This window comes from Populus alba, chromosome 9, assembly GCF_005239225.2.
Source record: "Populus alba chromosome 9, ASM523922v2, whole genome shotgun sequence".
In the NCBI taxonomy this organism is placed as follows: Eukaryota; Viridiplantae; Streptophyta; class Magnoliopsida; order Malpighiales; family Salicaceae; genus Populus; species Populus alba.
Genome location: NC_133292.1, coordinates 7,785,994 through 7,801,546, shown reverse-complemented (window position 1 = coordinate 7,801,546; position 15,553 = coordinate 7,785,994). Strand labels below are relative to the sequence as shown.

General features: G+C 35.5%; 3 protein-coding genes across 3 annotated transcripts; 1 reads left to right on the top strand and 2 right to left on the bottom strand.

The window, feature by feature from the left end:
- The first annotated feature begins 3,331 nt into the window (after window positions 1-3,331).
- On the top strand, window positions 3,332-7,399 carry LOC118059055 (branched-chain-amino-acid aminotransferase 6). The gene is made up of 10 exons (XM_035071863.2): window positions 3,332-3,601; window positions 5,058-5,110; window positions 5,264-5,450; window positions 5,602-5,778; window positions 5,897-6,028; window positions 6,145-6,234; window positions 6,322-6,438; window positions 6,592-6,687; window positions 6,910-7,022; window positions 7,136-7,399. The coding sequence occupies exons 1-10, from the start codon at window positions 3,530-3,532 to the stop codon at window positions 7,248-7,250; spliced, it is 1,152 nt and encodes a 383-aa protein (XP_034927754.1). The 5' UTR covers window positions 3,332-3,529; the 3' UTR covers window positions 7,251-7,399.
- Window positions 7,400-7,584: 185 nt separating this feature from the next.
- Window positions 7,585-10,152, bottom strand: LOC118059054 (protein trichome birefringence-like 13). The gene is made up of 6 exons (XM_035071862.2): window positions 9,672-10,152; window positions 9,415-9,592; window positions 9,147-9,287; window positions 8,834-8,954; window positions 8,071-8,205; window positions 7,585-7,895 (listed from the first exon to the last, which is right to left on the bottom strand). The coding sequence occupies exons 1-6, from the start codon at window positions 10,054-10,056 to the stop codon at window positions 7,632-7,634; spliced, it is 1,224 nt and encodes a 407-aa protein (XP_034927753.1). The 5' UTR covers window positions 10,057-10,152; the 3' UTR covers window positions 7,585-7,631.
- A 1,990-nt stretch (window positions 10,153-12,142) lies between these two features.
- Window positions 12,143-15,312, bottom strand: LOC118059053 (probable pectin methylesterase CGR2). The gene is given in 8 exon segments (XM_035071861.2): window positions 12,143-12,497; window positions 12,858-12,913; window positions 13,406-13,523; window positions 13,525-13,781; window positions 14,349-14,390; window positions 14,719-14,758; window positions 14,877-15,035; window positions 15,152-15,312. Coding segments are annotated over 7 exon segments (789 nt in total). The 5' UTR covers window positions 15,000-15,035; window positions 15,152-15,312; the 3' UTR covers window positions 12,143-12,344.
- Window positions 15,313-15,553: the final 241 nt, after the last annotated feature.

Sequence of the window (15,553 nt, the reverse complement as noted above, 5' to 3'; positions counted from 1 at the left end):
GGGAAACCACCACCATTGGTGGGAAGGCAAGAAATGACGACCAGCATGGGCTGAACATTTTGGTAACACAGCTAGCTAGTCAATAGAAATGACACAATTTAATTTGGCACAACCATGTATAGATCATAGTTGGACATAATTACCCAGAATGATCTCTGTTTGCTAGGTTTTGTGAAGCCATTTAAAGCCTGCCTTTCTTTCTCTCCTCCCTCTCTTTGTATATATTATTTATTGACCAGCAATTTGAGACAAACTAGGAGTTTCTACAGTTTCTCTCCTCTTCCTTCCTTCCTTAAGGTTTGCCAACTTCTCGTTCATGTCTCTGTGGTTTATAGCTACTGCAATTCTTAACTTCTCCAAGTCTTTGCATTCCTTTTTATCATTTCATTTATGTTCTATTGTATTCTTGCATTAAGAAAGAAAAAAAATCATGGCTTCACACATTTTGTGCATGAGATTTTCACAATGCATTAATCGAAGGCATTACGATGCATTATTGTCTTCTCAAAAAAACATGGATCCTATTCTAAAATACTTGCCCAGGGTTTTTGAAGACCTTAATCATAAACAGGACGACGTTGTGTGCTTGGATAAAGTTAAGGAAGACTTCTGAGAACTACGTTACATAATGATAATGTTGTTATTACATAATCTTTTCTTATTTATGTGAAATCACAAGAGAGTAAAAAAGAAAAACAAGTTGTTTAATTACAATGTCTTACAGGGCATATTGTAGAGGGCTCGGGACATTGTTTCTTTTACTCCCTTTTCCTCTTCCACATAGAAATGGCTTGTTGACTTGAGCTTCTGCCAATGATTAATTGTCTAAAAATGTTAATTTCATTGGTGCATTCTATTCTTGTGTTCTCTGAATGTTTGTTTAGAAATCTATATTTAGCTTGCAATTTCTAAACAGTGTTTCCTCATGCAACAAGGATTTGTGCCATTGTGTGATTGCCTCTGTATGTGAAAAAGGGTTGAATTTGTGTCACTGTGCGATTACCTCTGTATGTAAAAAAGGGTTGAACTTGGACGTGTGAAATGAATTTGTAACTATATTTTAGCAATTTGTGCAACTTGGTTGCAGAGCTTGTTCTTCAGATAAGCCTCTTTCACTATCATTCTTCTTCCCTATAGAAGTTCTTCTTCTTCTTCTTCTTTATTTATCATGTATGGACCTCATGAGTTAAACTTACCTTACTGTTACAAACAAGATTCTACTAGGGTTTTTTGAATTACAAATCATATATTAATTGTCCATGTTATATATATTATTTATTAAAACATATAAAACTAGCACAAAGAAAACATATATAGAAGCATTGAACATTAAATTTCAATTAAACAAACCTAATGTCGAGCTGTACTCAAACCCAATGAGTTTAACAAGTTGTCATATCTAATGTACGTGGTCTCTGCCACTTGCGAAGCCCAAATAAGCATGAGTCTAACAAGCAGTCAAACCAACATATTTGGGTTCAGTCACATTCTGAGCTCAAGTGAACATAAATCTGGTAAGTTGTCATACTTAATTTTATTAATTTTAGCCACGTGTTGAATTCAAGCAAACAAGATTTCAACGAACTGTCAGACCCACATTCCCCAAACGTAGCTACGTACGAAGCCCAATTGATTTACAAAATGTTATAGACTTATATTAAGGCTATAATAAAACTTTGTTTGTTTAATCTTAACACTTTTAACCTAAACTATTCATTTTAAGAATGATCATCTCCTTGCATCTATAGGTGTATAAAAGGTATTTCTACTGTCTAGTATATTTTTATCTCATTAATGATATGTAAAGTATATTTGTTCCTGATTAAAGACACTCTTCCCGGTCCTAAATCCCCACGAAAAGGGATTGTTTTGCTGTGTTAAGACTTCTACCACCAAACCATGCATTTTCTAATCTCTGGAAACACCAAATATTGAGTGTATCAGATTTTGTAACAACATCGCACCATATTTACATGTCTCTCCTGCACATGTCTGCTGCGAAGAGTAGGATTCTTTTGGATCCGAGTCCAGCTAAAAGCTGTTAGTCTGTTGTGCCTTTACTCTTTTTGGTTAAAGTTTGGTGTACTGGGATGCTAAAAATGATGAGCTAAATACCTATCCAGAAACGATTTTAATTCCTGCACAACCGTTTCTCCCTGCAAGGCTAAAACACGGACGCCATTAATTGCTGCCTCTTCAGAAAAGGAAAGAAACATCTCAGGGCTGATTCATGAGGGACAAGTCAAGACTACAAAACGAAGGAGCCGAAACTTGGCAACGCTGCATTGATCTATATATAGCAACGGAGGTTGAATTATTCAAAACTGTATTAGAAATTTAAATATTCAAATCCGATCTAATTTATTTTCATGATATTCAAGATCGTGGTATATTCTAATATGATCTTTTTTTATCTTCATGATCTATGGGATATCGATCCTAGTGAGATATCATACCATGATCTAGATTGTGAAATATTCTAGCAAGATAATCTTCAGATTCTTTATGATTGGCTTGCTTGGTGTGTGTGTTTGGAGTCATTTCATAAAATTTGATTTTTTAAAAAAAAAAACAATTATTTTTTAATGTGCTAATGTCAAAAATAAAATTTTTAAAATTAAAAAAAATATTATTTTGATGTATTTTTTAAAAAAATCTAAAAAATATATTTTAAATTATTATTTGTTAGTAATTTATATTTTTTTGATGTATTATGTTAAAAATAAATTTTAAAAAATAAAAAATATATATTATTTTAATATATTTATAAACTAAAAATAATTTAAAAAATAACAGCTGGAATTTAAAACGGACTAGAACAATACTAAAGACTCGCCCTCTCTATATACATTTTGGATAATATTAAAAAAAAAAAATCCTTGATCATCAGAAATATCCTTTGAGATTACAAATAGCTAATCAAGTACTACTTCAATCAATCTCTTTCTTTTATATTCATTTTCCACTTCAATGGTCGTCGTCGTTGATTTCTTGTGGCCAAAGTAACGTCAACAGAGTCTCAGTGAGAGAACCACCATATATTCTCGTCAATATCTGGAGAAATATTGTGGTATAGATTTAGATTAGATCATCGATTAGGTTCTGTATTGAAATTCTATGAACAATCTACTTATTTAATAATCTGCCCTGGCGGTTAGGGAAGCTATTTGTTGTTAAATACACGATCAAGAAAATAAATAAATAAAATAAAATAAAAAGATGGTGTAATTAATAACTATATATACACAACCGGTACCACTGGTGGGGCAGATACCGACTGTGGAAGTAAATATAGACAGGACGTAGCAAACAAGCAAAGCAAAAACGGCCTAATTTTGAAGGCTGGAGTCCCGTTTTGAATTACAGAGAGAGAGAGAGAGAGAGAGAGAGAGAGGCGTGTGTGGCCATGGTTTTGTTTCCCGAAGCTTAAATCAGAGTCAGTTAACCCATGAGCTCACAGTAATATTCAACTTTTAGCGCAGGATTGCCAGTGAACTAGCTGTATTCTCGAAGCTCAGCTCTGCATACAATGTCTAGAGGAAAGATTTGCAGCCTCGAGTGGATGAATCGACCACTTAGAAGAAGTGTCTTGGCCATCAAGGTGCGTCAAATATTTCTTTTTCTTTCTTGGATCTTTATAGGAGGATGTTCAATCTATCTTTGGAAGACTCTGAATCCAGGAGCTCAAGGCTTACATCCACGCAAAATTAAGTTAGGAGCTTCTTGCTTTGAATCTCAATTTTGCACCTCTCGGTTTATTTCAGATTCTCGGTATCTCATCACCAAATTATAAATTAGTCACTTTATTTTTGAGAAATGAATTGATTGTTTTTTATTTTAAAAAAAAACTAATTATTTAGCCCTCTTCATTCATTTTACGTTTTTTTAATTTATTTTATTTCTTAATTCAAAAAATAGGGAAAATAGTGAAAAGAATTGTGAAAAGAATAATGAGAATAAAAGGAAATTATCGAGATAAAATAATGTTAAATTAAGAGTGGTCGATACTGGTGAAAGGATTATATAATTAATTCTTAAGACAAATGGAACAAATTAATTTGTTTCTCGAAACTAGGAGGACTATTTTATAATTTACTCTCTTTGTCCGTCGCCAAAAAAAATCTGCAACGCTCACACATTATCAGTTCATCACCGCCGGTACTCTCGCTCTCCAGCTCGCACTCAGGCTCCAATTTCAAACGGTTTTCTCAGTTCTCCCATAAAAGAATTTTCGTCTCGAAATATGATTGAAAAAAATATCAAATGTTGATTTAATAATAATAATAATAATCTTAACATCTTTTATTTCCCAAATTCATTCAGAAGATGAACAAACCGAGAGGAAAAAATGAGCAAGAGACTTCCATTCGAAGAGGCCAAGTGCTTCGCTTTTTTTCTCTCATTTTCTTTTAATTTTTTTTTTTCATGAATAGCAAGTTATTCATTTGTACCCATTAGAATTTGATTGTCGTGAGTAAAAGTGGGTATAGAACAAGTTAAGAAATAAGATGCTGGCGAGACAGTGGAGGTGGAGCTGAGAACTGGTGATGGAGTGCCTATACATCATACCTGCATGCATTCAAGAAGTGGCAGCAGCTGGATATTGAGAAGGTGTCACTTAGCGTGTTTTGTTTTGTTTTTTTCCTGAAAGAAAGCAAGCCAGTGAGAGGAGAGAGAGAATCCGCCCTTGTGTTCCTTTCTTTCGATTTGATTTGTAGTCGATCATTCAAAATTGCGTGTGAAGACATTTCCCAGTCACCTTCTAAGAAAAGCCATTGATCTGTTCAACGTCAAATGAGTTTGTTTTCTTCGGCTCTTAAAATTTCATGGATAAATTAGTGTTGATTTATCATCAGATTAGTATCTCCATATAACTAAAAAATAGGTTCATTAGATAAGAAATGAACTAATTAATTGGGTATCGTTAATCTTTGTTCCGTATCTTAAATTCTTGATCCAGGGTTTAAATTTGGTTTAAAAGGTTACCCAGTGAGATATTTGATGAACATAGTATTAACGTAAACATAACTGGGCTTTACCTTTCCTTTTGTCAACAGCTACGACATTGCTCGAGGAATGCAAGAGGTGTGCAAACAGCTAGTGATGCCAGGTAAATGACGTTATTTAGCTAAACGGGCACCATCTTGAAGGGTCACTTCCATCCCAAGAGTTGAAAATGTTCTCTTTCTAGAAGCCTTTAATTAATGCAGTGCAACTTGATGGGATTTTAATCTTTTATTTATTTTTTTCATTTTGATAACAGTATAAATGGTGATCAAGAAGAGCATGACCTTTGCAACTGGGATGAGCTTAAATTTAGTTTCATTCCAACTGATTACATGTACGTGATGAAATGCTCTAGTGGGGAGAGTGCATTTTCACAAGGCCACCTAACTCGCTATGGAAACGTCGAGCTGAGCCCTTCCTCTGGAGTTCTAAATTATGGACAAGTAAGTGGCAATATGAAACTGCACTAATGTAAAGAGCTCATACGAATGAGCATTGGCACTGCTAAATTAATAGCAGAAATATGTGATTAATTAACAGATCCTTTTCTCACGACCATTTGAGTGACAATTACATGAATGTTCTTGTTACTAGGGGTTACTTGAAGGCTTAAAGGCATATAGAGGTGATGATAACCGTATTCGACTCTTCCGGCCAGAACAAAATGCTCTACGCATGCAAATGGGGGCGGAAAGAATGTGCATGCCATCACCAACTACTGAGCAATTTGTTAGTTCAATAAAGCAAACTGCTTTGGCCAATAAAAGATGGGTATTCAAATTCACAGCCCTGACTTATCCCGTTAGCCTTAAGTTTCGTTCACATTTATGAATATCTTACTAGTTATCTTGTAATTATCATTTAAAAATGTGTTTTGAATTGGGTATAGGTACCTCCTCCAGGAAAAGGATCGCTCTATATTAGGCCCTTGCTCCTGGGAACAGGGTCAATTCTAGGTGTGGCGCCATCTCCAGAATACTCCTTCCTAGCATATGCTTCTCCAGTTGGCAACTATTTCAATGTGAGTTTAGTAGACAGTTGCAGAACTTTGTCAAGTACTGGGGAAGGAAAGAAATGCATTTCATTTAGTGATGCAAAGTGGGGTTGTGATGAAGTGTTAATTTTGCATAAATGCAGGGTCCCATGCACTTCTCTGTTGAAGATAAGGTCTATCGAGCAATTCCTGGAGGAACTGGTGGCATTAAATCTATCACTAACTATTCGCCTGTAAGCACTACCCTGTCTATCTACATATGCTTACCGTCTTAACAAATAATGGGTTAAATCTTGCTTACCTTTTCACTTCTACTATAGATTTACAAGGCAATCACTCAAGCAAAGGCCAAAGGCTTCACCGATGCTATATTCCTTGATTCAGCAACTGGCAAAAATATAGAGGAGGCTACTGCATGTAATATCTTTGTTATGAAGGTAAGACTAATGAGAATCAGTCTTCGATGAAGGCGAGATCACTTTTTCGTGTTCCAGCTTCAGATTCATAGCTTATATTCTGAGTGCAGTTAGTTTATGTTTAATTCGGTGGGTAACATCGTATATTAATGCAGCATTGTATTTCTTTTGCAGGGAAATGTCATCTCAACTCCTCCAATAGCCGGAACTATTCTGCCTGGAATCACAAGAAAAAGCATCATTGAAGTTGCTTCCTGGTTCGGATATCAAGTAAGTAAATTCTGATGTAAGAAAAACCAGTCGATCTCGTATTTGTAAACTGAGAGTTCATAATCTACCTTCTTTCCTATCATTTTTAATCCTTTTCTGGATATGCACAAGTGTTTGGTGGCAAGAGCTGAGAACTGAATTACGCACAAAGGAGTAAAGCATTCCTAAAGTTTAATTTGGTTTTCCCTCTAAACTGAGCATGCTCTACCGACCTTTGATCAGATTGAGGAACGTGCTATCCCACTGGAGGAGTTGATAAATGCTGATGAAGCTTTCTGCACAGGAACTGCGATAGCAATTAAGCCTGTTGGCAGTGTAACCTATCAGGGACAAAGGTATAGGTTGCAACGCATACTATATGATATGAAAAGTGAAAAAATGTTTCTTGCTCTTTCTCCTCTCTAGTCTTGCAGCTTTTAACATGCGATAATTGCTTACGCCAATGCAGGGTTGAATATAAAACAGGCGAGGGTACTGTATCTGAGAAACTACGTAGAACATTGACAGGAATTCAAACTGGTCGCATTGAGGACACTATGGGATGGGTCGTGGAGATTGAATAAGCTTTTTCTTTTTCTGTTTCGTGTGTAGCAATTGCATGTGCTGGAACAAGCGACTTAAGCGCGACCATAGTTCATCTCTTTTAACTATCTCCAAAATCTTTACCAAAGAAATGGCAACCAAAATAAAGACTGAAATAATATTTCTAGAAGCTCTTGAATTTCCAGTTCTATAATGAAAATCATAGGTTTCCAAAACATGGCTGGAAGCACATTCTCGTGTGTGTGTGTGTTTAACTTCTAAAATTCTGTATTAGAAAACCCTAGATCATGGTATCAATATCATGTAAATGAATAAGCATAAGACCAAGCAGATCAAACCTAGCAGATTCCAGGAAACCAAAAGAGAACTCAATTTATAGAGGATATCTACTAGTGGATACATCAGTTTCTAGCCTTAATAATGTTTAGATGCATTATGAATAAGTCATTCCAAATATCCGTAATTCCTGGCAAGCACCAGTGCATGCAGTCATCGTGTTTCTTTCCACCTGCTGTTGCCGGATGAGCATCTGCTCTGAACTCACTCAGGTGAGTTACGTCCAAAACATGGAATGTAGACCCCTTGAGAGCCTTGAACAGGTGCTGATTAACCAGACGGGATTCAACATTTGTCCCATTATTCTTTAGAGAGAAGAGTTCTTCAACCTGAAAGAGAAAGGAAGAAGCTTTTACCTTTGTATACTGTTGTAGAACAAAAGTGCAGCAATTGAAAAGCAAATGCAAGGTTTGGCACTGATTATGCTTCACAACATAGTAATATCAAATTGCCATCAAGTCAACAAACTATTATGTCCAAACTCATAGTTCGGATGTGACTCACTTTTTCAGTTGACAAAGGCCGTAGTCGTGGGCAAGAACCACCTTGATCCCAATCACCTCCTTCAAAATGTCTAGGTGATTGTGTACGAAAGAGCTTGATCCCACCCGGACGCATTCTTCTCTCAACAAAGAGAATCTACAGTGAAAACATAGGACATGAGAAATTAAAAATGCCCATTTTAATTAAATAAACAGTAGCATGTGACAGGGGTCTCTTGGCACAGCACCAAAGAAACAGAATGAATCCTGCATGCACTAAAGATGCAGGGGCGCAAGAAAGGGAAACAACCACAACAATTATGTAGCCTAAGCACTGAAACAATATCACTAATATCTGCAGAACATTAAGTGTGGAAGCATGCGTCAAGCATACAAATAGCAGAGTCTAGCAGATAAATAGTTTATCATTTTCCTGTCAGAATCAATTGTCATCAGTCTATTTTTTATTTATAGCTGTGTTGCCATATCCATAAGTCAGTAGTTTACAAAGTGCTATGCTCACAGAACTCTGAGAGGAGCGTAATTTTGGAATTATATGTGACATTATGTTAAAGAGTACTAAAATAACTAAAGTTCAGATAAATAAGAAAGGATGGCTAATGCACATTCTGGAGATTGGGATTTCTTTATCTATCAGATTTCTAAGGACACCACTCACTGAAATAGCAGTGAGAGGTCACACAACCATATCATATGGCACATTCATGGATTTTTCACGGCAATTTAAAAATGAGATGAAAACTAAAAGCAGATTGACTCTGTACCATGTGTTTCAAAACCTTGTCCAGGCCAACAGCAGGAAGCACTGGAGGGATCAGAGGCTGGTTCTTTTCAAAAAAAAGCATGGGAGATTTCACAGGATCAAACTTTGAGGGAGCCCACCACCTATTCACAAGAAGCAAAGAGCCATATTAAACAGTCAATGAAAAATCTTTCAAATAATAAAAACAACCAAAAAAGATGCAGGAATAGCACAGAAAAGAAACTCTAGTAGCTACTACCAATTATATATAAAACGAATATAGACCAGATTTCACATCCTACATTGTTCAGAAAAATTACAGTAACTTAAATTACCAGTGTCCTGTGTTGAAGATTAGAACATCATGGAAGCTCGGAGCATCCGCCCATGTGCCTTCTGGAATATCAACATCAACTCTATAACCCTCTTTATATCCAAGAGATTCCAACTCACCCCCATTAGCATTAGCTGACCACCTAAACAAACAAAAGCAGAACATGCCTAAGTAGTTTCAAATCTTGAAGTACCATAACCAAGAACTCCATTTTTTACCAAAATGCTAACATGCAAGAAGATAAGATTGGCATAGCAAGCAGAGCTTACCTACCATATCGCGCCAAAAGATTAGTTCGATGATACGCAATAGTAAGATTATAGAGAAGAAAAGTAAAGCCACGATCAGCCCCAGCTGGTCTCCACTTTTTCACATCACTTGACACCCTTTTTAGAGAGCAAAAGAGAGAAACAAACATATTCCTATTCAACGAGTCCCCAACAAATCCTGCACTGTTACACCATTCATTAGCTCCAAAGAAAGCACAAGAAATACATACATAATGATTAATTTAGAGAGAGAGTACCGATGCTGGTGTCTCTAAAGGTCTGCAAGAACCGGACCGGGTCGAAGGGAGGGAGATCACACCCGTTAGGCTGCCATCGCCACTTAATGATGTCTTTAGCATTTGATTTATTCCCAGCAATGCAATTCCAACCTTTGAATATTTCTTTACATGTACTGTCATATTTGTTGGGTATCCAATTTGGGTCGTAGATCCAGGAACCATGAGAGTAATTGCAGGGAGTGGAGGTTAGTGTTGGGGTGGATCTGAAATGGATGGTTTCGTTAGAGATTGAGGCTCTTTTGGAGAGGGAAAGGGAGAGAGCGAGGAAGATGGAGGCGAAGCAGAGGAGGGAGAGCAAGGGAAAGAGTGGGAGTTTTTTGGGCTGCTGGTCTTTTGTGGCCATGGGGTGACGGGGAGGGATGCTGGAAGTGGAAATTGGCGCACGTTAGCATCCACTTCTGGTTTTTAGTTTTATAGTGGAGCTGGTTTATTATTGTTTCTTTCCATCAGCCAGTCTATTAGTACAAGTAGTATTTGTTTTTTAAATTGTATTTTTTTTATTTTATTTAAAATATTATTTTTTATTTTAAAAAATATTATTTTTAATATTATTATCAAAATAATTCAAAAATATAAAAGTTAAAGTTAAAATATAAAAAATATTTAAAAAAAAACATTGGCAGCATTGCCAAATAAGTTCTAATTATATGATTATATGAGAACTAGCAGTTATAGTTTGAAATATGTGTTTGTAAAAAGTTAAAAAATAAAAGTTTTTCATAACCAATGTTTTAAAAAAATTAACAAGAAACATGTAAAATTATGATGTGTTTAATTAACCTAACACTTTTGAAATTGTAGTTAGGATAAAAATATAATTTTGACCATACCTCATCATGCTGTAATGCAGATTTTAAGACTAATAAATTTATTGTAATTTTATTATGCCATGAGTTGGATGAAAAATTATTTTTTAATATAAAGAAAGTATAGGTATTGTTAGAATAAATTTCAGTTTATAAAATAAATTATGATGAATTGAAAAGTTGGCATGTATGTTTAATCAAATCAATCATTATATACTAGAAAGAGATTTGTGATATAAATAAAAGGCTATATTAAAAAAATAAACGATAAGTGCATATCAAAATATTTGATTTCTTATCGCAAGAAGCTACTGAATTTTTTTTTTATTTAAGTATATGTAAATTAAAAAAAAGTATATATATATATATATATATATAAGAATATTACCTAGGAATTTTTTTTTGTCCATTTTTCTTGTAATCACATGATGATAATAATAAATAAAAAAGTTGTGCAAGAACAAAAATTAAAAATAAATAAAAATCACAAAGGACAGTAAAACAATGCTTGATAGTTTTATAAAAAAAAAAATTGTTCTTAAAATTGATATTTTTAATATATTTTAAAGCTATTTATTTTCATGAGATTTAAAAGGGTAATGGGCCTAATATATGAATTTGGGCCTAGGTGGCCCATCACACTTGTCCAATTAAAAAACAATCCAAGCCCGTGCATGTGGTTTTTTTTTCTTTGACACGAGAGGCCGACATATCATTTGTCTTTTTAAAAAACAATAAAAGTGGAGGATACGTCATTATCATTTACTTGCTTAGTTTTCAACCACTAAAATGATGGTTGATCAAACTGGGGGGTTTTTTTATTATTAAAAATCCACTTTTCAATATATTCTCATCCGAAAAAATCCTAATAAGCTTCCTTTGTCATGTCATGTCAACAAATATAATTTTGACAATTTGAAACGTTGGTGGGAAAGCAAGACTAAAAAAGATTATATCATTTTCACCTTTAAAATAGTCTGCAGCCATTTAAATTCAGATTCAAATGTTTTTTTAAAAACTGGAATGTTCCATAAATATACGAGTGGAACTGGAAGATTCAGTCAGATGAAATCTATTATAAATGGAGAACAAAGTAACTGGAAAGCATGAAGCTGATTGCACGCGGCTCTGCCAATGATGACAACGGCAATTCTTCATGTGTGTATGAATTTGGAAAGTTTTTTTTGTAATAGAAACAAGCGATGTAATAGATGTAACTGAACATACATCTAACATCCAGCAGGGAACTTGAAAAAAGCGATGTAATAGAAACAAAAACCATCAAAATTCGTGACGGCTAGCAACATGCAATTCTTCAGCTTTAAAGGGAAGAGCTTCAGGAAACTAGAACCCGTTTAAACAACAAGGTAATAGAACTCTTAGTTAAACCCGAGTACATTATAGTATCTTCTCCTAACACCATCAAAGTTCTTGCCTTCAACACATTTTAGATGGTAGAAACAAATGACAGAATACAAGACAAATAAAATGAAGATAAAAAGTAAAGATTGTCCATGCTGATTTTATCATACCAAAAATGAAACTTGAGACATGTTCTGCGGTCAGAGTAAAGAACAGGTCCGGATATACCAACAGAACATAAATACAAGCAATAGCAGCAGATAGAGTGCAAAAACTTATCTTATAAAGAATAGTGGAAGTGAATTCATACATGCTTACTTTCCTCAATAAATAATGATCAAGAGATTTACTGTATCAAGATAAGAACCAACATGAACGTAATTCCACAAAATAGCTTATCATTGGCATGGTTTGTTGCCAGTTTGCAGACACAGCAATGGAAAATGTTATGACACCAAAACTTTCAATCATATGACTGGAGGTGGAAAACTTGGCAGGCTGGCTTATATGACTTCTTCAATGCCGCCTGCTCAAACTTCTTTAAGGCAGATTCATTCTCTTGTAAACCAGTCTGAACAAAGTACCTTATCCACCATGTTGAGGTCCGGAATTTGGCCTTCACAAGAATAACAATTTAGGTATCTCTTCTAGAATAGAATCTTTAGTTTCTCTAATCATAAAGATACAAATTCACAGCATGATACAACAAAGATTAATGCGACTGAGAGCTATGCGCTGTATAAAAATTCAAATGGATGTATAGATTCTATCTTAGAAATGATCAGAAATTCCATATTCCTTGTACCTTTCCCCTTCAATGAGAGAAAGCAAACCCTTTCAACAACTGACTTAACACCTAAAGGCATAGAAAGCACACCCAGCAGACTAACATTCAAGCAAAGAATAGTATTGGCAAAAAACAGTGAGATCTTAATGTCTAGAAAAATCCAAAAAGTGAATAACATTGGCCACTTACCGGACGACCAAACTTAGACAACTCTGTAACTTTAACTCTTTGCTGACCTGGGGCGCCTACAGAAGGAAAAAAGAGATCAACAATCAGATCAGAAGAGCTATTTGAATGACATAAATTATCAGATGAAAAAAATGCATTAGCAATATAAACAGACTATTTAGATGTCTGTTTATAGCATGGCAGTACAAATAATTATGTTTTACAAGAATATCATTTTCCTAATCAATGATTATGAAATAAATGAGAGCACAGTTTGGACTCTTTACCCTCAGCATCTTTCTTTGACAAGGGAAGAGCCTTGGTTGATAAAAAGGAACATGACTAAAGGTGCACTCTATCTCTCTTCATGGTGTTTGATCCTTACAAGTAACCAGGTCATGGCAAGTTTAGGATATAATATTTTAAGGTGAATGCAGTCCCTAGAAGAGCCTTCTACTGTTCAAAACACTGTTGACGAAAAAGAGTAATTTTCAGCTTGGCTTCTGATTTACATGAATGCTTGCGGAAATACTAACAGCCTAAAAGAGAGTAAGCACATGACCAATTACCAGAAAATACAACTAGGCCATCAGCAGCCACCCTTGCCAATTCTGGAAGTGTTTTGTTGAGATATTTTGGAGACAAGTAATCCAATGCATCTGACACTATAACAAGAGAGAATGATTTTTGGCCGGTAGGGCAGAGGAAATTTGATATCAGCTACACGCACAAGGCCTTTGCGCACAAGGCTCTTGCAGTTGGCACTCACATCATCTAAGTCATATGGCTCCACACCCCAGGCCTCGGTATCCTCTTCTTTTAATAAGCTTGATACTGCAGAACAAGTGTCCGGGCCTACATGCAGTACTTTACGCATGCTGTCACCATAAGCCTTCTTCAGAATAGGTATCGCTCTTTGGACTTCTAGTGTGCAAGAAACACCACCTGCATATGAATACCCCCAAATCTCAGATTGCTGGAATTTTTACGCTGGCAACATTCCTAGACAAGAGAGAACAAATGCTCAAAATGTTCTTAGTAATCTTCATTGTCCCTTATACAAACCATTAAGAGCAAAGAGATACATGCAAAGTCTAGATCAAAGGCAAAAGCTGGGGACTGCACTTGACTAAGGATTAATCAAAAGCTCAAAACTCCAGATAACTCTCAATCACAATAAGAAAGGCAATGAGGAAATACAAGTTGTCCATAACAACAACAGCTAATAACATTATATTGCAGTCAAGGAAATGAAGATTTTAGCCAATGTTTACTTAAGAATCACACCGAAAAAGAGTCCATATTAAAGTAGCATGAAAAAGCTTCTCTAAGAGTTCTCTGAATATGATAGATACCATACATAAACTCAGGAAAAATAAATGGAACACTCAAGAAAAATCCTGATACCAACTAATTCAACAGAGTTGCATCTTTCAATATGCCAGTTAGCGTAACAGACCCAAACAAGTACAAACTAAGAAGGAAAAATATAAAGATATCATTTAAATTTACCTTCTGTCTTACTTAAAGCTTCTCTATTGGAGATATGCCCACCTGTCACACAAAAAGATCATAAATTCACATGACTTGTAGCATATAAAACTTTCATGTTCAAACCCGTCTGCCTATAATAATTGAATTCAAAGTCTACAAAAAGGAAACCAAACTGAAACACGAAATTCGTTACAAGCATGTTTTATTTCCTTTACTTTTGTTTCGATATTAGCTGTTTTCCCTTCTTTAAGTGTAAGAAAATATGCTATGCTATTCATGTTAGCAGGGAAAACAAAGTTAATGCTTCTTGTTTACTTAAACCAGATCAGATCCAGCAGTAAATCAGTATCAGATGTAACAGATCAAAGTCGGTAGAGAAACCAAAAACCTGAGCCACTGTAACAGTATCCAATAAGAAGAATCGCGCCCTGAAATCAACAAAAGAACAAATTCAAGCAGCAGATTTCACACTAAACCCCAAACCACTTTACTTACTAACTTGTCATCCCAAAGAAAATGAAAATTACAAAGAGCAATAAAAATTACCACGACAACAAGGCCAATGGATAGTAACGGCGACGAACGCGATTTAGAATGCATCGACCCAGCAAAAGGAAGACTTCCTCCATCAGCCAAACGTCTGGCAGGATTACCTGGCCTCCTCGACATTTTTTTGTTATGTAACCTAAAACAAAAGCGGCCTGCCTGCAATCAAACCAGAAACGCGCCAATTATAATGGCATTTTCTTTCAATTAACACAACACATATATCACATCAATTTACAAATCAACCATTTTTTTATTGCTGTAGAGAGAATTACCTGAGAGATCGAATTGAAAAGGTTAGGGGTGGAGATCTTTTAAAGCGCGATCTGGATCTATCTGTTCTGAGGGTAAGCTAGTTGGGAGAGCGAGCGAGAGACCCAGAGATTGATTGCTTGATCCAAATCCACCTTGCATTTATTTATTTATTTATTCATTATTTCATTTAAATTTATCTGCCTATACTTTGCGAGTGAAATCCAGCCAGCGCCAGAGCAGGGGATCCATTCTGGCCAGAGCGGGGATCCATTCTGTGCAGCCTTACTAGGATTTGATACTGGGCACGAGGCCCAATTCGGTTCTGAATACAAAAGGGCCCACGTATCCTTTAGTCCAGTAATGGCCCACGCTCACAGCTTTGTTTGTGCTTGGCTCGGACTTGACCAGAAATGATCACCTCA